The following is a 16,825-nucleotide window of genomic DNA, read 5'->3' as shown; positions in this document are numbered from 1 at the left end:
AGCTACTCAGGAGGTTGAGATCTGAGCATAGCAGTTCCAAGCCAGCCTGGGCAGAAAAGTCTTTGAGACTCTTATCCACCAGAAAACTAGAAATGTGCTGTGGCTCAAAGTGGTAGAGCACTAACCTTGAGCAAAAGAGCTCAGGGACAGTGCCCAGGCCCTGAGTTCAAGCCCCACACTGACAAAAAAAATGAAAAAAAATATTATCATTGCTAGAAATGGAGCCTTAGCTAGTGGATGATTACCTCAACTCATGATGAGCTACATGCCCCTTAGACATCAGATCCTGTCCAGGCTCCTGTGCACAGCCCTTGCTGGCTCATGCCTCCTGTGTTCCTTCCCCAGAGGAGGTGGCCGAAGGCAAGAACGCCATGCTCATTGGAATGAGCCAGTGGAACTCGAATGACCTGGTGGAGCAGATGGAGAGCATGGGGAAACTGGATGAGCATCAAGGTGAGTGCTGCTCTCTCGTGTGCAGGGTGTACACCTGTGTGTAATCGCATGGTGGCCGTGGTGGCAGCCTGGGGTCACCAGTGGGGTTTTCTATGAGGTTTTCTGTCCAAATCAATCTCAGGCTTATGCAATGGAGCTTCCTTAGTTCTAGAACAACCTGGTCAGGATCATGGGCAATTAAGGGCATTGCTAGGCTCTGTGGACTCTTGGCCTGTGTGATGGAATCTGCTGCGGGTGGTGGTGGTGGTGGGGTGACTATCGGAGGAGCCTTAGAGCAGAGCAGGAGCTGAGGTTTGGCAGTGAAGGGCTGAGGGAGGACAGTGAGGCTGGAGAAGCCCCCAGGAAGCTTTCTGGGAAAGCAAGTTTTGGCTGGGGGCTTGATCAACAGATGAAGCCGTTGTTACCTTTCAGGCCTCCATCCGTCTAGCCATTTGGCCATTTCCTCCTTAATGGAATGTTCACTGAACACTTTCTGGGTGTAAGTGCTGAGCAGGAGGGGCCGCAGGTGGTTGAGCTGAGGCCTGGGCCTTGTGCACTGGGATGCCATGCCAGCCACGTCAAGGGGCCAGGCTTAAGCGAATGCCTGCTTGCCAGATGGGAGGGGCAGGGCTTTGAGGTGGAGACAGGACTTGGATCTGTTCCTAGGAGATGCCTGACAATGAGGCCATGAGACCAGGCTTCAGAAGCCAAGTGGAAGGTAGACCTAAAGAGGTCATCAAATAGGAATTGATCTATGGGGAAACTGAGGCTAAGTGATCCATAGTGGAAGGCTGCTTTTGAATAGTGTACTGGAGAGGGGATCAGAGACAGGATGCAGGATGCTAACCTTTGCATCTGACATCCTCAGGCCCCCTTCCTCTTCCTTCTTCCTTCCTCTATCCCCCTCCTCCTCCCTTACCTCCTTTCTTCCTGGCTCAGTCCTTGTCCTGTTGTTGTATGACACCAACACTGGGTAATGTGGAAGGAAAAGAGGCTTATTTGGCTCATGATTCTGAAAATCCACACAGCATGGTGCTGGCACTTGGTGAGGGTCCCTCTGGCTGTGTTCCAGTGGCAGACAGCATCGCAGGCTGGGAGTGTGTGTGAGAGACAGGGCCTGCAGGAAAGAGGAAGGAATAAAGAGACCAGGGAGGGCTGGACACTCCTTTTATAACAACCTGCTCTCTCTCAGGAGCTGATCCACTCCTGTGAGATCTCACCTACTCCCGAAGACCCAGTGTAATCTGCAGTCTTTCTACAGGGGCAGTCAGGATGGTATCACTCTTCCCAGGCTCCCCCTCCTCCAGGCCCCACCACTTCTCAGTACCATTACACTGGGGACCTAGCTTTCAGCACAGTGAACCTCTAGGGGAAAACACATGCAAACCATAGCGTTCACTCTCTCTTCCCTTCCTTGGCTCTGTCAGCTGTCTCGTGGGCCAGGCCATCCTGTTAGCTGCTGTCCAGGAGGATGGTCCTGGCTCAGCCAGGTCCTGGCCATCTGTGCCCAGCATCTGCTCCTTTTCTCATGCCTTATCTTCATCTCCTTGCTCCAGGGCCCTCCCTACACCAAAACATCCACCCTGAGAGGCAAGTGGTGGGACAGGATGAACCTCCCAGTTCATAAGTGTAGAACTGGGAGAGTTTGGGCCTCTCCTAGGGCTAGGCCTAACAAACTCAGAGTCTTCAAAGGAAAGGTACCAGGGCCACTGTCACATCCACTGAGTGGGTGGCTCTGCATGTGGCCCCAATCCAGAACAATGCCCCATCTTCACAGCCATGCATTCGCAAATAGGTCCTTGATCCCAAAGGGCCACGGATTTTCTAGATTCAGGACAAACTCCCAATTAGTATTCCCCACTCAGCTGGACATCCTCTTCTCATTCTCACCCCTGTGTGTCTGCTGAAGTATGTGTGACTCAGCCAGGTGCCCATGGCTCACACCTGTGATCCTTGTTACTCAGGAGGCTGAGATCTGAGGATCATGGTTCAAAGCCAGCCCAGGCAGGAAACTTTGTAAGACTCTTATCTCCAATGAGTTATTTTAAAAGCCAGAAGTGCAACTGTGGCTCACGTTAGTAGGGTGTTAGTATTGATCGAAAGAAGCTCAGGGCCCTGATTTTTTGGATTTTGTTTATTCATTTTTATTAAATTGTGAGCTCATCTTGGTCATCCCTTTTTCTTTCTTTCTTTTTCTGTGTGCTGGTCCTGGGGCTTGAACTCAGGTCCTGGGCACTGTCCATTAGCTTTTTCACCCAAGGCTGGTGCTCTACCACTTGAGTCACATCTCTACTTTGGGCTTTTTGGAGGTTAATTAGAGATAAGATCTCATGGACTTTTCTGCCTGGGCTGGCTTCAAACTGAGATCCTCAGATTTCAGCCTCCAATATAACTGGGATTATAAGTGTGAGTCATTCCCTTTTCTTTTCTGTGAGAGCCTATTGCACTAAGTTGTGCAAATGTCCTGATAGACACTAGTCTTGGATTTCTTTCTGCTAAACTTTCATGTTTCACTCATCTTGAATCCTTTAGAAGCTAAATTTATAGTTTAGGGTTTCCATTCTACATGGGTGTTATAAATTTAGATCCTACAGCCATATGTGGCTTGGGCTGAACGTGCTAATTACTCATGTGTGACTTCTTTCTTTCTCACTGTCTGTGAATGATTTCTTTGCTGCTGCCCCAAAGGATGTGTGTGTGTGTGTGTGTGTGTGTGTGTGTGTGTGTGTGTGTTTGTTCTCTTGCAGAAGGAACAGTCAGCCCTTCTATGTTCCTCCTGAAAAGGGTCTCCACTTTACTTATTTTCTGTCTCAATGTGAATTTAATGAAAAAATTAAAAATGATCTTTAAGGAGTTGTTCACAGGACTTTCAGTTCAACATGTCACTTTATGAGTTTAAGACACCTTATCACCCTTCTGTCATCCTCCCTCACCCCTCCCAGCCCCATCACCCTTCAGTTACTGGCTTCCATTAATCATTTTGATTATATTCACCCACTCTTCCTCTCTCCATCCATCCGCTCCACCCAGTTCCCTTCACCCCAAACAACACATGCTCCAGCTTCCCATGTTCATGCTGTTAAACTCTGTTTGTTGTTCATAGGAGTTTCACTATTGGAGCCCTTCCCTCCGAATGTCATGCTTCAGTTGTTTGTGTATAAATGTACGTATCTTCATACATGTTTATAACTTAGATTGAACTTCCACATAGGAGAGAAAACAGGGCACAGCTTCATCTCTCTGGAAGCCCCACTTTCGCCCCCTGACATCCACAGGCTGGGTCTTCGGATGACAGGTGGCCTTCAGCCCAGGAGTTTCCCCACCTCCGATATCAGCTTCTGCTGTATTCTCCCCGTGCCAGTCCTGCTTTATTTCTGGCATGTGTGTACTGCACATTCTGTAGTGTGTGTGTGGGGGGGCTTGCACTTGGGGTCTAGGTGCTGTCTCTGAGCTTTTTTGACTCAAAGCTAGTGCTCTACCACTTGAACCACAGCTCCATTTCCAATTTTTTGGCCATTTACTTGGAGATAAGAGTCTCATGGACTGTCCTGCCCAGGCTGGCTTCATGATCCTCAGCTTCCTGATTAGCTAGGATTAAGGTGTGAGCCACTGGTGTCCAGTGCACATTCTGTATTTAAGCCTGGCTATATATTTGCTATTTTTTGTGAAATATTTCCCAGCACATGTGTCTTCTAATAGAAGCTATCCATCAGCTCAGGGCACCTTATTATTATTATTTGATAATTCTTGACTCACTATTTTTACTCAATGTGTTATATATGTAACATAAAATTTATCAATATTACTAAGTGTATGCAAGTCATCCAGGCACTAGTGGCTCATGCCTAAAATTCTAGCTGCTCAGGAGGCTGAGATCTGAGGACAGGAGTTCAAAGCCAGCCAAGGCAAGAAAGTCCATGAGACTATTATCTCCAGTATACCACCAAAAAAAAAAAAAAAAATTAAACTAGAGCACCATCCTTGAGCACCATCCTTGAGCAAAAACACTAAGAAACAGCACCCAGGCTCTGATTCCAGTGTACAGACACACACACACACACACACACACACGTGCATGCACACACGTGGAATATGGAAGTCTTTCTCAGAAGGTCACATCTCTGTATACCCCTCACCACATTCTGCCTCTAGAACTTTATCATCTTGAACTGAAACTCCATACTCATTACATCCTAACTCCCCATTCCCACCTGTGACCTCCACTATTCCATTTTCTGTCTCTGTGGATTTGCCTTCTCTAGCTGCCTTGTGAGTGGTGTCATCCAGTGCTTGTCCTTTTGTGTCTGGTTTATCTTATTAGCATAGTGTTTTTGAGATTCATCCATCTTGTAGAGTGGATCCATGCTTCCTTTGCTTTGGTGGCTGAATAATTGTCTATGGTATGCGTTGCTTGTGTTTCACCATTCATGCGTTGGCGGATATTTGGGTTGTTTCCATTTTTTGGCTATTGTGACTAAAGCTTCTGTGAGCATTCGTGTACAAATATCCACCTTATTTCTTGAATACATTCTTGTTGGAACAAAAGGCAAACAAAACAAATAAAACCAAAGATGTTCCTTCCTCATTTACCCATGTGGGAGTTGTTCTCCAGAGATGGACCATATTAAACACTGGTGTTGAAACCTACCTTTCTTTTTTATTTTAACCATAGGTATCAGAGAGATTTTCACATGATACATGAAGGTTTTTGCCTTCTACCTTTTCCTTGTTGTGTATGTGTATGTGTGTGTGTAAGTGTGCACACACACACTCATGCTAGTATTAGAGCTTGAGCTTAGCTTTTTCATTCATGGCTAGTACTCTCCCATGTGAGCCACAGCTCCACTTCTGGCTTTTTGCTGGTGAATTGGAAGTAAGAGTCTTGAGAATTTTTCTTCCTGGTTGGCTGCCTTCAAGTTTGTAATTCTCACCTCTCAGCCTCCTGAGTAGCTAGGATTACAGTTATAAGCAACCAGCACCCTATTTTGCCTCATGCCTTTTATCTCTACAATAGTATTATATAAATAGAGGTCCTATACATTTTTTAATATTCTATAATGATAGATATTAAATTTATTATTAAAATACTATGTAGGTTAAAAATATAAATCCTAAAAATAACCATTGGTAATTGCAAATGGTTTTTTTAAAAAGACTATGTAGTTAGGCACTAGCAGCTCACACCTATAATCCTTGCTTCTTGGGAGGCTGTGATCTGGAGAATGGCAGTTTAAGGCCAGCCTGGGCAGAAAAGTTTGCTAGACTTCATCTCCAAAATTACCAAAACAAAATACATATTAGGCAAGTGCTCTACCACTTAACCCACAGCCTAATCCCAGTTGCTTTGATAATGTATCTCACTAACTTTTCCCAGTCTGTCCTTGAACTCATAACCTAACTGCTTCTACCTCCTAAGTAGCTGGAATTACAGGTGGGTGCTACCATGCTTGGCTAAATTCTTTTTTTTTTTTTTTTTTTGGGTCGGGTCGTGGGGCCTGAAGTATGGGCATGGGTGCTGTCCCTCAGCTTTTCAGCTCAAGGCTAGCACTCTACCACTTGAGCCACAGTGCCACTTCCGGCTTTTTTCTTTTTGCTTATGTGGTGCTGAGGAATCGAACCCAGGGCCTCATGCAAAGCTAGCGCTCTACCACTGAGCCACCTTCCCAGTCCTTGGCTAAATTCTTAAACATTATTTTCACCCATCTTCTATTGGATTATTTGTCTCTTTCCTCCTTAAAATATATATTCTGTATGTAAATTGTTTGCTATGTATTCGAAATACTGTCATTTTGTTGAGATTTCTTATTAGCTCTAATAATCAGTAGATTATCTTGGATTTTCTAGTTGGAGTGTCATATCACTTAAAAATCTTAATGGTTGTTATTTTTGCCAGTATTTATATTACTTATTTTTCATTTTGAAGTGTGTAATCTGTCTATTTTAGAATTCTTACCTATTAGCACCCTAAGAAGCATGGCCCATGTTGAGTGCCATTGGCTCACCTCAGTAATCCTAGCTACTCAGGAAGCTGAGATCTGAGGATCCTGGTTCAAAGCCAGACAAGGCAGATATGTCTGAGATACTCTTACCTGCAAATAACCACCAAAATGCTGGAAGTGGAATTGTGGCTTAAGTGGTAGAATATTGGCTTTGAGCAAAAAAGCTCAAGGACAGCACCTAGGCTCTGACCTTGGCCGTGGCTGGCCTCAAACTATGACCCTCTCCTATCTCCACTTCCAAAGTAGCTCAGATTACAGGCATGAGTCACTACACAATTGGCCCTAGCGTATAGTTCACTTTTAATGCCAAACTCACAATTCACAATCAAAATATAGTACATAAATGTGCAAAACCACTAAATAAGTAAACATTTTGGTGGCTATTTAGAGATAAGAATCTCTTGGATTTATCTGCTCAGGCTGGTTTCAAACCATAATCCTCAGATATCAGCCTCTTGAGTAACTACAATTATAGGTGTGAGCTACCAGCACCTGGCTAGTTTAAAGATTTAATAGACTTTTCCAAGATATAGGGGAAAAATAAACTCAAACTCAATTTCTCCTGCCTTACACTCACAACTCAGTCCACTTTAGTGACCCCAAAAGGTATCATTTCTCTTCATCAGACATCAGCCTTGTGGGGAGCAGCTGGGCCTCCCTTAATTCATTTCGGTCTGAGGGCATCTGTCTGGAGGTAGTGTCAGGTTCTGTAGGTTGTGTTACTGGACTCGGGGATGTTCTAGAGGCTTCTCAGTTATTAGGTACAACGTCTAAGATCAGGATGCTGCCACAAGTGCAGTGGAAGAACTTTAAAGATACGAACACAGAAAAGAGTGATTGATTATTTGGCATTTTATTTATTCATTTGATTCATGATTAGGTATTATTAACCACTCCCAAGAGGTTTAGGCATGGCTCTGAGGCTGTCTCTTGAGTGTCTCTAGTGACATCTGCCTTCTGAACTTGTCTCAAAACACTGTACAGGTTGTGTTGTTAGGTGCTGCACAACCCTTCGGCAGACCTGAGTCAGAGCACGGAAATGTTACTGTGGTCATGGTGTTCCAAATGTTCTTTGGTGTTTGGGGACAGTGGCCCACACATAGCAAAGGACTCTGGGAGAGTAAAAACACATCAAAGAGAGACATTGACTAGGAAAGCAGACTGACAGCTCAAGGAGTGCAGTGGTCAGTTTAGGTTAAGAACTGGCTGTGTACATAGTGCACCTCATGGCGAGAGGAGGTAGTGCAGGTAAATGCTGCAAGTGTCTAAGCACCTTTGTCTGTAATGCCTGCAGTCAGCCATGTTGGTCAGTTGTCACAGGGTTTGGAGAAGTTGCCCTCTTACTGCCTGCATTTCCAAGTAATTAGAAACCTCTATTTTTCTCCTCTCGATCCAGCATTATTTAAGAAGACCATTAATAAAAATCCTGGCAAATAGATTTATCTCTGTTTCATTTACAGTTTTATTCAATTGTTACTGGAGAAAATGATCCTTAAGTATTATCTACTTGTTCTATTTGAGGTTCCTTCTTGTCTCACACATAGTGTCTCTGTGTGGGTGTGTGTGTGGGTGTGTCTTAAAGCATATTCTAATTTGTGTCAATAGCTCACACTGCTGATATGATCTACTGATGAGACATACAGATCTCAGTTCAAAGCCAGCCCTGGCAGACAAATCAATGAGACATTTATCTCCAGTTAACCAGCAAAAAAAAGTGGAAGTGTGGCTCAAATGGTGGAGCACCAGCCTGGAGGTAAAAAGCTAAGAGAGGGTACTCAGGTTTAAGTCCCAGTGTTCACAAGTGTGTATGTGTGCACACGTGCACACATACACACTCTTATAGATGTCAGGTTCCAAGTTCACAATTAGATCAATATATTAATTAGTATGCTTTTCTCCTCTCCAGTTTTGTGTCTTTGATCATTATCATCAAATTTCTTCTACACCCTTCTTCTGTATTTCTAAAAACCTATATATTCAATGCATATTTAAAAACTTCTGTTTTCTATCAGGGTCTGGATTGGGACAACATTTCCATCCCATGCTGGAATAGGAAAGGTTTCTCTCCCCCTGACCACTGGCTCCGGGATGCTATTAGTCATTTTAATTTACTTCTAAGTTTTACTGTTTTAAATTTTACTAAGTTTAATGTTCATTGGATGTGAGTTTTCTTAGTCTGGAGGCGATCAGGGTGACTTTTCTGCCATCTCTCCCCCTCTCTCCACCCCCACCCCCTTTCTTCAGTCTTCATTTTTTTTTTAATGTGGAGTTATGACCTGAGTTCAGTGGAATTCATCCTTTGTACTATACGCATTGCTACTTCTTAGGTTTCCTGATTTCCTCCTGGACTTCTTCCCTCTTACTTCCTCAGTCCATTCTGCAGGCTGGATATGGAGAGCAACTTTCTGTGTCCTCCCCTTTGGAAGCCAGACTACATTTTGCATCTTCATTTGCATGCAAGCTTGTCTACATCCATCATTATTGGCTCACCTATTTCCTGAGATGCATCTCCAGGGCCTTCTTTCGCAGAGTGTTTATTGTGGGTGAGGAGTCCAAGATAAATTCAATTCTTATTCCTTTGTGGGTAATCTAGTTTCTTTCTTCTTGAAGCTTTAGGTGTTTAAATCTCTATTCACATTCTGAAACCACAGCATTTTAGAGCGTGTTTTTATTGTGATTTTTGTCTGGCTGCACCTGGCTGTACTCTTTCATTACTGTGGAGTTTCTTTTATTGTTTCTCCAAGTATTTCTTTTCCTGTTTTGTTCTTCTAGTGATTGTGTGAGATATATTCTAGAAACTTTCCAACCTTGTCTCAAACAAATTCTTATTTCTTAGTTCTGGCTGAGTTCTGGTAGTTTTCCTTGGCTTTGAACAGCAGCTACTCTTTTCCTGTTTTGTTTGTTTCTGCTTGTCTATTCTTCTGTGGAGGTTTGAGTTTTGCTTTCTCAATAATCCTATTTTCATTTTCATAGGTTGGATTGCTTCTTCTGCCTAATATTGATTCATAGAGACCCACAGGTTCATTCTACAAGTTTTCAATGTTTTTTTTCTACTTGTTCTATTAATTCCTCAGAATTTTCTGGTAGATGAGATGGATAGCCAGAGATCACACGCTTCAGGCTGGATTAATTAGCCAAAGATTACAAGTGAGATTATAACACAGATTCCCAATATCTAAGAAGGACACAGCTGTAAGTAATTCTGTCCAGGCAAACTGTGCCTTGCCAAATTCTCTTCTTAAGATCGAGACAGAATTCGAATACCATGAACACCCTTTTAAAGTGCACAATGCAGGCGTTTAGGCTATTCACAAAGCTGTGGGACTATTGTTCTCTTACCTCCTCAATCTCCAGATCCTGATGTTTCATACAAATACAACCAGATGTGATCCTGAAATTTCATATAAATACAACCAGATGTGATCTTTTGTGTCTGACTTTTTTCCCTAAGTATAATTTTTTTGGTGGCACTTGAGTTTTGAACTCTGATCATTTGAGTCCCTTGCTATACCTCTAGCACATTTTCCCTAGTTATTTTAAAGTTGGTGCCTCACTCCCCCACCCCATCCTGCACCCACCAACTTGGACTGCGAAACTCCTATTTATGCTTATCTCTGTAGCTGAGATGCTGATGCACACGACTGTACCCAGTTAGGCATAATGGTTTTGCGACTCCTCTTTATTGTAGCATAAATCAATACTTCATTCCACTTTATAGTTGGATATTATTATGGATGCACAATGCTTTGTTTATCCCTATGTTGGCTCATGGACATTTGAGTTGTTTCCACCTCCGTCTACTATGAATAATGTTTCTATAAGCAGCCACGTGCAGGACTTCTGTGACTGTGTTTAGTTCTCCTGGTACTTATATCTAAGAGCGAACTGCAGGAAAACATGGTGAGTTTGTTTAGCTGTGTGGAGAACAGCCAGACTTTCTCCAAAGCAGCTGCACCACTTTCCACTTCCCCTAGGGTGGAAGAGTGTTCTGTTTCTTGGCTCTTCCCCAGTGCTCGCAAACTCTTGTCTTTTTAGTTAGAGCCAACCTGGTGTATGAATGCAGTACCTTATTGTGGTTTGGATTTTCATTTCTCCTTGTAAGGAATGGCTTTAAGCATCATTTTTGGTTTATCTGTTTATTGGTCTTTTGCTTATTTTGTTGGGGAAACATCTATTCATATGCTTTACCTATTTTAAAGTTGGGTTGTGCCCAGCACCATTGGCTCACATCTGAAATCCTAGCTACACAGCTAGGCTGAGATCTGAGGACTGTAGTTCAAAGCCAGCCCAGGCAGACAAATCTGAGACTCTGATCTCTAATTAGCCAGGAAAAATCCCAAACTAGTCAGGCACCAGAGGCTTATAGCTGTAATTCTTAAGATAATCAGGAGATTAGCTGATCATGGTTCAAAGCCAGACCAGGTAGGAAAGTTTGTGAGGCTTTTATCTCCAATTAACCACCCAAAAGCCAGAATAGGGCTATGACTTAAGTGGCAGAGTGCTAGCCTATTCCCTAAGTTCAGGACTGGCATATACATATAGACACACACATACAAAACCAAAAGTAGAGGTATAGCTCAAGTGGTAGAGTGCCAGCTTTGAGTGAAAGAGCTAAATAAGAGCATTCTGGCCCTAAGTTCAAGCTCTAGTATCAGCACACATACCTCAATAAATAATGTTCACTGTCTTTCTATTATTGAATTGCAAGAGTTCTTTAGATATATTCTAAACACTTTATATATATTCAAAGCACTGGAACTTTGATTTATGAATGATTTTTCCCATTTTGTGGATTTTTGAAGTACAAAAATTTTTAAAAAAATACCGTTTTGGGGACAGAGCCTCCCTATATAGGCTTGACCGGCCTTGATTCATTATGTAACCCAGGTTGGTCTCATACTTGTGATCTGCCTACCTCCATCTCATGAATGCTAGAATTATAGACTTGTGCCAACAGAATAGGTTTCTATTCTATTGTAACTAGAATTCTACATTTTAATTTCAGATTGTTCGCCGCAGCGATACGAAAATAAAATTGATTTTTGTATATTGATCTTGTACCCTGCAGTTTTGCTGAACTCGTTTGATAGGGCTTTGGTTATTTTATGTATTTTTGTTTATCTGTCTACCTGTCTGTCTGTATGATGTATTGCAGGAGAGATTCCTTAGAAGTTTCTGTAAGTAAGATCTGGATAGATTTTAATTCCTTCATTTGTCAAATTTCTCTAAGTCATCTAATGTATACTGAATAGAGAGCAGAATCTCCTCTTGTCCTAGAGTTTATGGGGAATGTTTTTAGTCCTTCACTTTAAACATGATATTAACTGGACTTATATACATCTTATGGTGACTCTCATTTGTCTGAAGAAGTTTCTTGCTATTCCTAGTTTGTTTAGTTTGGTTTTTATTGTTATTATTTTTTTTAAAGTGTTGGATTTTGTCAGATACCTTTTCTATATATTCATTAAGGTACTTATCTAATTTTCATCTTTCCTTCTATTGGCATGATGGATTACATTATTCTCATATGATGAGTAAGCTTGCATTCCCGAGATAAATTCCACTAGGTCTTTGACAGGACTTGTCACGTTGCTATGTTGCTAACTGTTGCTTACCGTAACCAGGGACTGCATGAAGAGGGGATACTGGGTAGAAGAACTAAGAAAGGAGAGAAAGGATAGGAAAGGAACCTCAAGTTCCTGTTAATACGCATATTATTTAGTTCAGTACAAGGGAGGTGACTACAGGTAGACGCAGAGACTAGGGTATCAATCTATCTTTGAGGTTATAATCATGAACTGGAGACATAGTTTGCACACACGTGATAACTGACTCGCTTATCTTAGGAAGCTGAGGGAAGCAATAAACATTCTAACTTCAACATAGACTTCCATCTTATCTCCAAGGTCTTAAACTTTTGGTGCCCAAACAGTTCACACTTAGGGTAGCCCCTGTTTTTCCTAGACTGTTTGATCTTTCCAGGGTCCAGCTCTCAGTCTTCTGAGTGTTGTTGAGATAGCCTTCTAATCTCAACCCTTTCCAGGACCCACTGCTCGGCTCCAGAGTTCCCAAAAGCTAACTCTCTCCCCTCTCCCCCACCCCAATTGAACTCAGGGCCTCATGCTTGTGGGGGCAGGCACTCTACCATAAGAGCCACTCTGCCAGCTAATTTTTTTTTTCTTCTAGTCCTAGGTTTGAACTTAGGGCCTAGGCACTGTCCCTGAGCTTCTTTTGCTCAAGGCTAGCACTCTACCACTTGAGCCACAATGCCACTTTCCAGCTTTTTCTGTTTTTGTGGTACTGAGGAATCAAACCAAGGGCTTCATGCATGCTAGGCAAGCACTCTACCACTAAGCCACCTTCCCAGCCCTATTGCTAATCTTTCATGCTTTGGGTTTATGTATCTCTTCCAGAATAATAGTCTATGAGAAATCACATCACTTAAGAAACTGTTTACAAAATTAAGATCCATAGATATCAGGCTTTTTGAGTGGCTAGGATTATAGGTGTGAGCTACCAGGCTCAGGCTCTTTTTTTCTTATCTTTTGTTAGCTATGGATCAGTGCCTGGGGCACTCTCCCTGAGTGCTTTTGCTCAAGGCTCCTGTGCTACCAATTTGAGTCACAGCTCTACTTCTGGTTTTTAGGTGGTTAATTGGAAATAAAGTCTCTTGGACTTTTCTACCTGGGCTGACTTTACACTGTGATTCTCAAATCTCTGCCTCCTGCATTGCTGGGGTTACAGGCATGAGCCACCAGTGTCAAGTCCATTCTTACATCTTAAAGCACATCAGAATTCCTTGGAAGACTGGCTAAGACATGGATTCCAGCACTGACTCCAAGAATTTGGCTAGCTAACACATTCCAGAGTGGTGCTGACGCTTTGGGTCTGGGGAATCGTCTCTGGAAACCATCTATTTAGATGCATAAGCGAGCTAGGGCTGAGTGGTAGGAAAAGATGGTTTTCTGGGTGGTGGAAGGGCAACTAATCAGTGATGCCCTACTGTCGATCAGAACATAGCCATGTTCACATCGTTTGTTTTATTTTTATTTTTTTACCATTGTCAAGGTGATTACAGAGGTGTTATAGTTACATAAGTAAGGTAATAAGTACATTTCTTGTTAAACTCATTACTCCTTCTCTCATTTTTCTCCTACTTTCCCTCCCCCCAACACCCCTTCACCCTCAAGTTGTACAGATCATTTCTCAAGTTTGTTTTAGAAACAAGAGGAGCCTTGGATGCCAGGCACTGGTGGCTCATGCTGGAAGTGGAGCACCAACCTTGACCGAAACATTGAAGTGACAATACCCAGGCACTGAATTCAAACACTAGGTCCAGCACAAAACAAAACAAAGAGAGTTAAGAATGGTTAAAGATTAAATTCCTAATCTATTCCATGGAACCAGGTCCCTGTCCTTGTACTTCTTCCTTCAGTCTCTGAGGTCTAGCTCTCCCTTGCATAGTGCTGGTCTTCCCTGAATACACAGTCATCTTGGGATTTGTACTTACTTTGTATCTGTCATTTCCTGTTGGCCTAACTTGGAATGATGTGATCTGTCTACTTACTGCAACCTGCTGTCATGTAATTATTAGGGCGGGTGAGGAGACACTGCTGGCAGAGTTGAGCCAGCTGCTTCTGATTTATTCCTTTTGGGTATTTTCAGCCTCCCAGGGTGTCCTGTCCCTCAGACATCCATCCTTTCTCACACTTGGACACACAAGGAGGAGGCAGGGAAGGACCCCTGGCTCAACTTCTGCAGAAGCCCAGATAATTGACAAAGTATCATTGCTCTAGCATTTCCTTGCTGCAAGGCTGCCATGCCCCCAGAACTGTTTTGCCTCTGCTCCAGACCTTCTTTTGCTGGATAGAGGCTAGAGGTTCCTCTCTCCTGGGCTAAGGGTATTGGACCTTTGTAGACACATAACACATCACACTTAGGCTTTATACTCTACCACCATCATCTTGAGATTCCTTCATGATTTTGAATAAGGGACCCCATACTACCCTTTGGCATTTGACTCCTGGGTTCTGCAAATATGGTGCCCACCCCCCAGATCACTACCTTCCATCCTTCTACCTTCCAGAGATGCTGAGTTTGAGACTGCAAAGGACATCCCTTCTTATTTTTCACTACTGCTAAAGAGAAATTCCCGTGAAAGATATGAATGTCATTTCTAGGGGTTTGGGGCAGGAGAAAACATATGGATCATGTGCTCAGATTACCTTCTTTATGCTATCTAGGGGCTTGACTTAAGTGGTAGTGCACAAGGCCCTGAGTTCAAAATCTTGGTACTGTCAAGACTGGAGAAAGAGGGGGGGATAAGTTAAGGGGGTGGAGGGAGAGGAGGAGAGGGAGAAACAGAGGCAGAGACAGAGAGACACAGAGATTGGAAGAGAAAAGAAAAAGAAATCCATCTTCACGTAATCTCTTCATGTAATCCTCCTAGGTGATGATTCTTAAGTAGAAGCTTAGCAATATCATTGTACTGTGGAGTTGGCAACTAGGTCTTTGTTGAGTGAAGAATGAAGCATAAAGCCCCCACTCTGGTGTATAAAGCTGGTCACTCACGATTGGGTTCCAGCCTGGAACAATTAGACTTCTACAGAGTGAGCGTGTAGGAATAAACACCTCTGGGACAGCTGCCATGAGGGTGTTAGAATGGCTGCTGGTCATTGCTAGCTTCTGTGTGTGCCTCCCTGCCTGCTCACACAGCACTCTGCTGGTGGATATTAGGGACACGTGAGTAACTTAGTAATGGACTTGGGTTCCACCGGCTGTGGATTCTCAAGCCCTCCTCACCCCCCAGAGTGGTTATACCCCAGTGAAGTAATTGCTATCACAAGAGTGGGGACACAGCACAGAGAGATCCAAGAGGACACGGGGTGTGAGTGGAGATTTGGGGGCCAAAGAGACTGGTAGTGAGGACGGATGAGCCACGCAACAGGCAGAAGGAACACAGATGGGAAAATGTAGAGGAAGTCTGAAAACTAGGAGTCTGGGAAAGCAGGGTTCCTCCTGCTTGGGGTTGGCGTGTACGGCGTTGAGCCAGAGTCGTGAGCAGGGATGGTAGAAAGCCGAAGCTGAATGTCTTGAGTACCAGGAGACAGAATTGGAGCTGTCTAGGAGAGGCTCTGAGGATCCATGAAATGGTATAGGCAGGGGAGTAATGAGCCACTTTTAAGGAAAATTGTTCTGGAAGTCAGTATGGAGGATATCATAGGAGGGGCCAGAGAATGAGTTGAGAATGCCACTGACCATTGGTGAGAAGTAATAAGTGTGAATGGATCAGAAGCTCTAAAGAACATCAGTGTTTGAGAAACTCCTTTGTGACCCAGGTCACCGGCTAGGCCGGGGTCTGCTCTCAAGTCCCCGTCAGGGAAGAGGCCTCTGGGGCTGCCCAGATGCGCCCTGGAGAGTAGAATTCTACTTCTTTCATTCCAGGGAGCCCAGTCCTCTGAGTTCCTCCCCCAGCAGCCACCTAATCCTTGGTTTCAGGAAGCTTCTCTTGCTCCATGTTTGTTGAAGGTGATCCTGCTAGCCCAGCACCAGTGTCGCACACCTGTAATCCTAGCTGCATAGCAGGCTTAGATCTGAAGATCTCAGTCTGAAGCCAGCCTAGGCAGAAAAGAATAAGAAACTCTTATTTCTAATTAACCAGTAAACATATGATAGCAGAGATATGTCTCAACTGGTAGAGCACCAGCCTTGAGTGAAAAAGGTAAGGGACAGTACCCAGGCCCTGAGTTTAAACCCCAGTACTGGTATGCACCCATGCTGCGCACACACCCACACATACACATATAGTGATCCGGCTTCTAGCTGCACGTTTTGCTTTATGATTTGCTGGCAGGATGGGAAGAGGAAGTATGAGATCACTCAGAAAGCTGTTAGCAGGACTTGGAAATATCTTCTGGGGGAGATGATATGACCCAGCTTCCAGGGCTGTATACACTTCTGCCAGGCCAGATTGTGGGTGTATTACCTGGGGTGGAGAACAGCCAAAACCCTGCCGACCCAGTCCCTGGCTATTTCTGTGCAGCCATCCATGTGCAGGAGCTCCTGTCTTTGCTTGAAGCAATCTCCAGCTGAGGAAAAACTGTCAGGCCCAGGGGCCCTGGAAAGTGCCAGGCCAAGTGGGGTCTCATTTAGGCAACAGCTTAGCCAGCTGCACATTTAGCTAATCGCTCGTCCTGGGAGCCTGCTAATCACGAAGCCAAGGTTCCCAGCCAATTCCTCCTCTTGGTGGCAGTTTCAAAGGAAGACAGAGCAGGCCTGGGCTAAACAGCTGGGCCAGGCTCCTGTCTCTGGAATCACAGTTTCATTCTTGCCCCTGGCTTAGTCAGCCCCCAGGGCCCTTGAGCAAATGACTGTGGCTTTGCAGCAGCAGAAAC

At 43.9% G+C, this 16,825-nt stretch overlaps 1 protein-coding gene across 1 annotated transcript in view; it reads left to right on the top strand.

The window, feature by feature from the left end:
- The window catches only part of Pitpnm3 (PITPNM family member 3), a 107,233-nt gene that overhangs the window by 38,369 nt on the left and 52,039 nt on the right, over positions 1 to 16,825 (top strand). Inside the window, exon 3 of the mRNA XM_042680606.1 lies at positions 346 to 453. Coding sequence (XP_042536540.1) covers positions 346 to 453 — 108 coding nt within the window. The remainder of the gene's footprint in view (positions 1 to 345; positions 454 to 16,825) is intronic.

This window comes from Dipodomys spectabilis, unplaced genomic scaffold (genome assembly GCF_019054845.1).
Source record: "Dipodomys spectabilis isolate Male_0828 unplaced genomic scaffold, ASM1905484v1 ptg000062l, whole genome shotgun sequence".
Classification (NCBI taxonomy): Eukaryota; Metazoa; Chordata; class Mammalia; order Rodentia; family Heteromyidae; genus Dipodomys; species Dipodomys spectabilis.
Note: the sequence above shows the minus strand (reverse complement) of the source record. Positions and strands in the feature narration are given on the sequence as shown.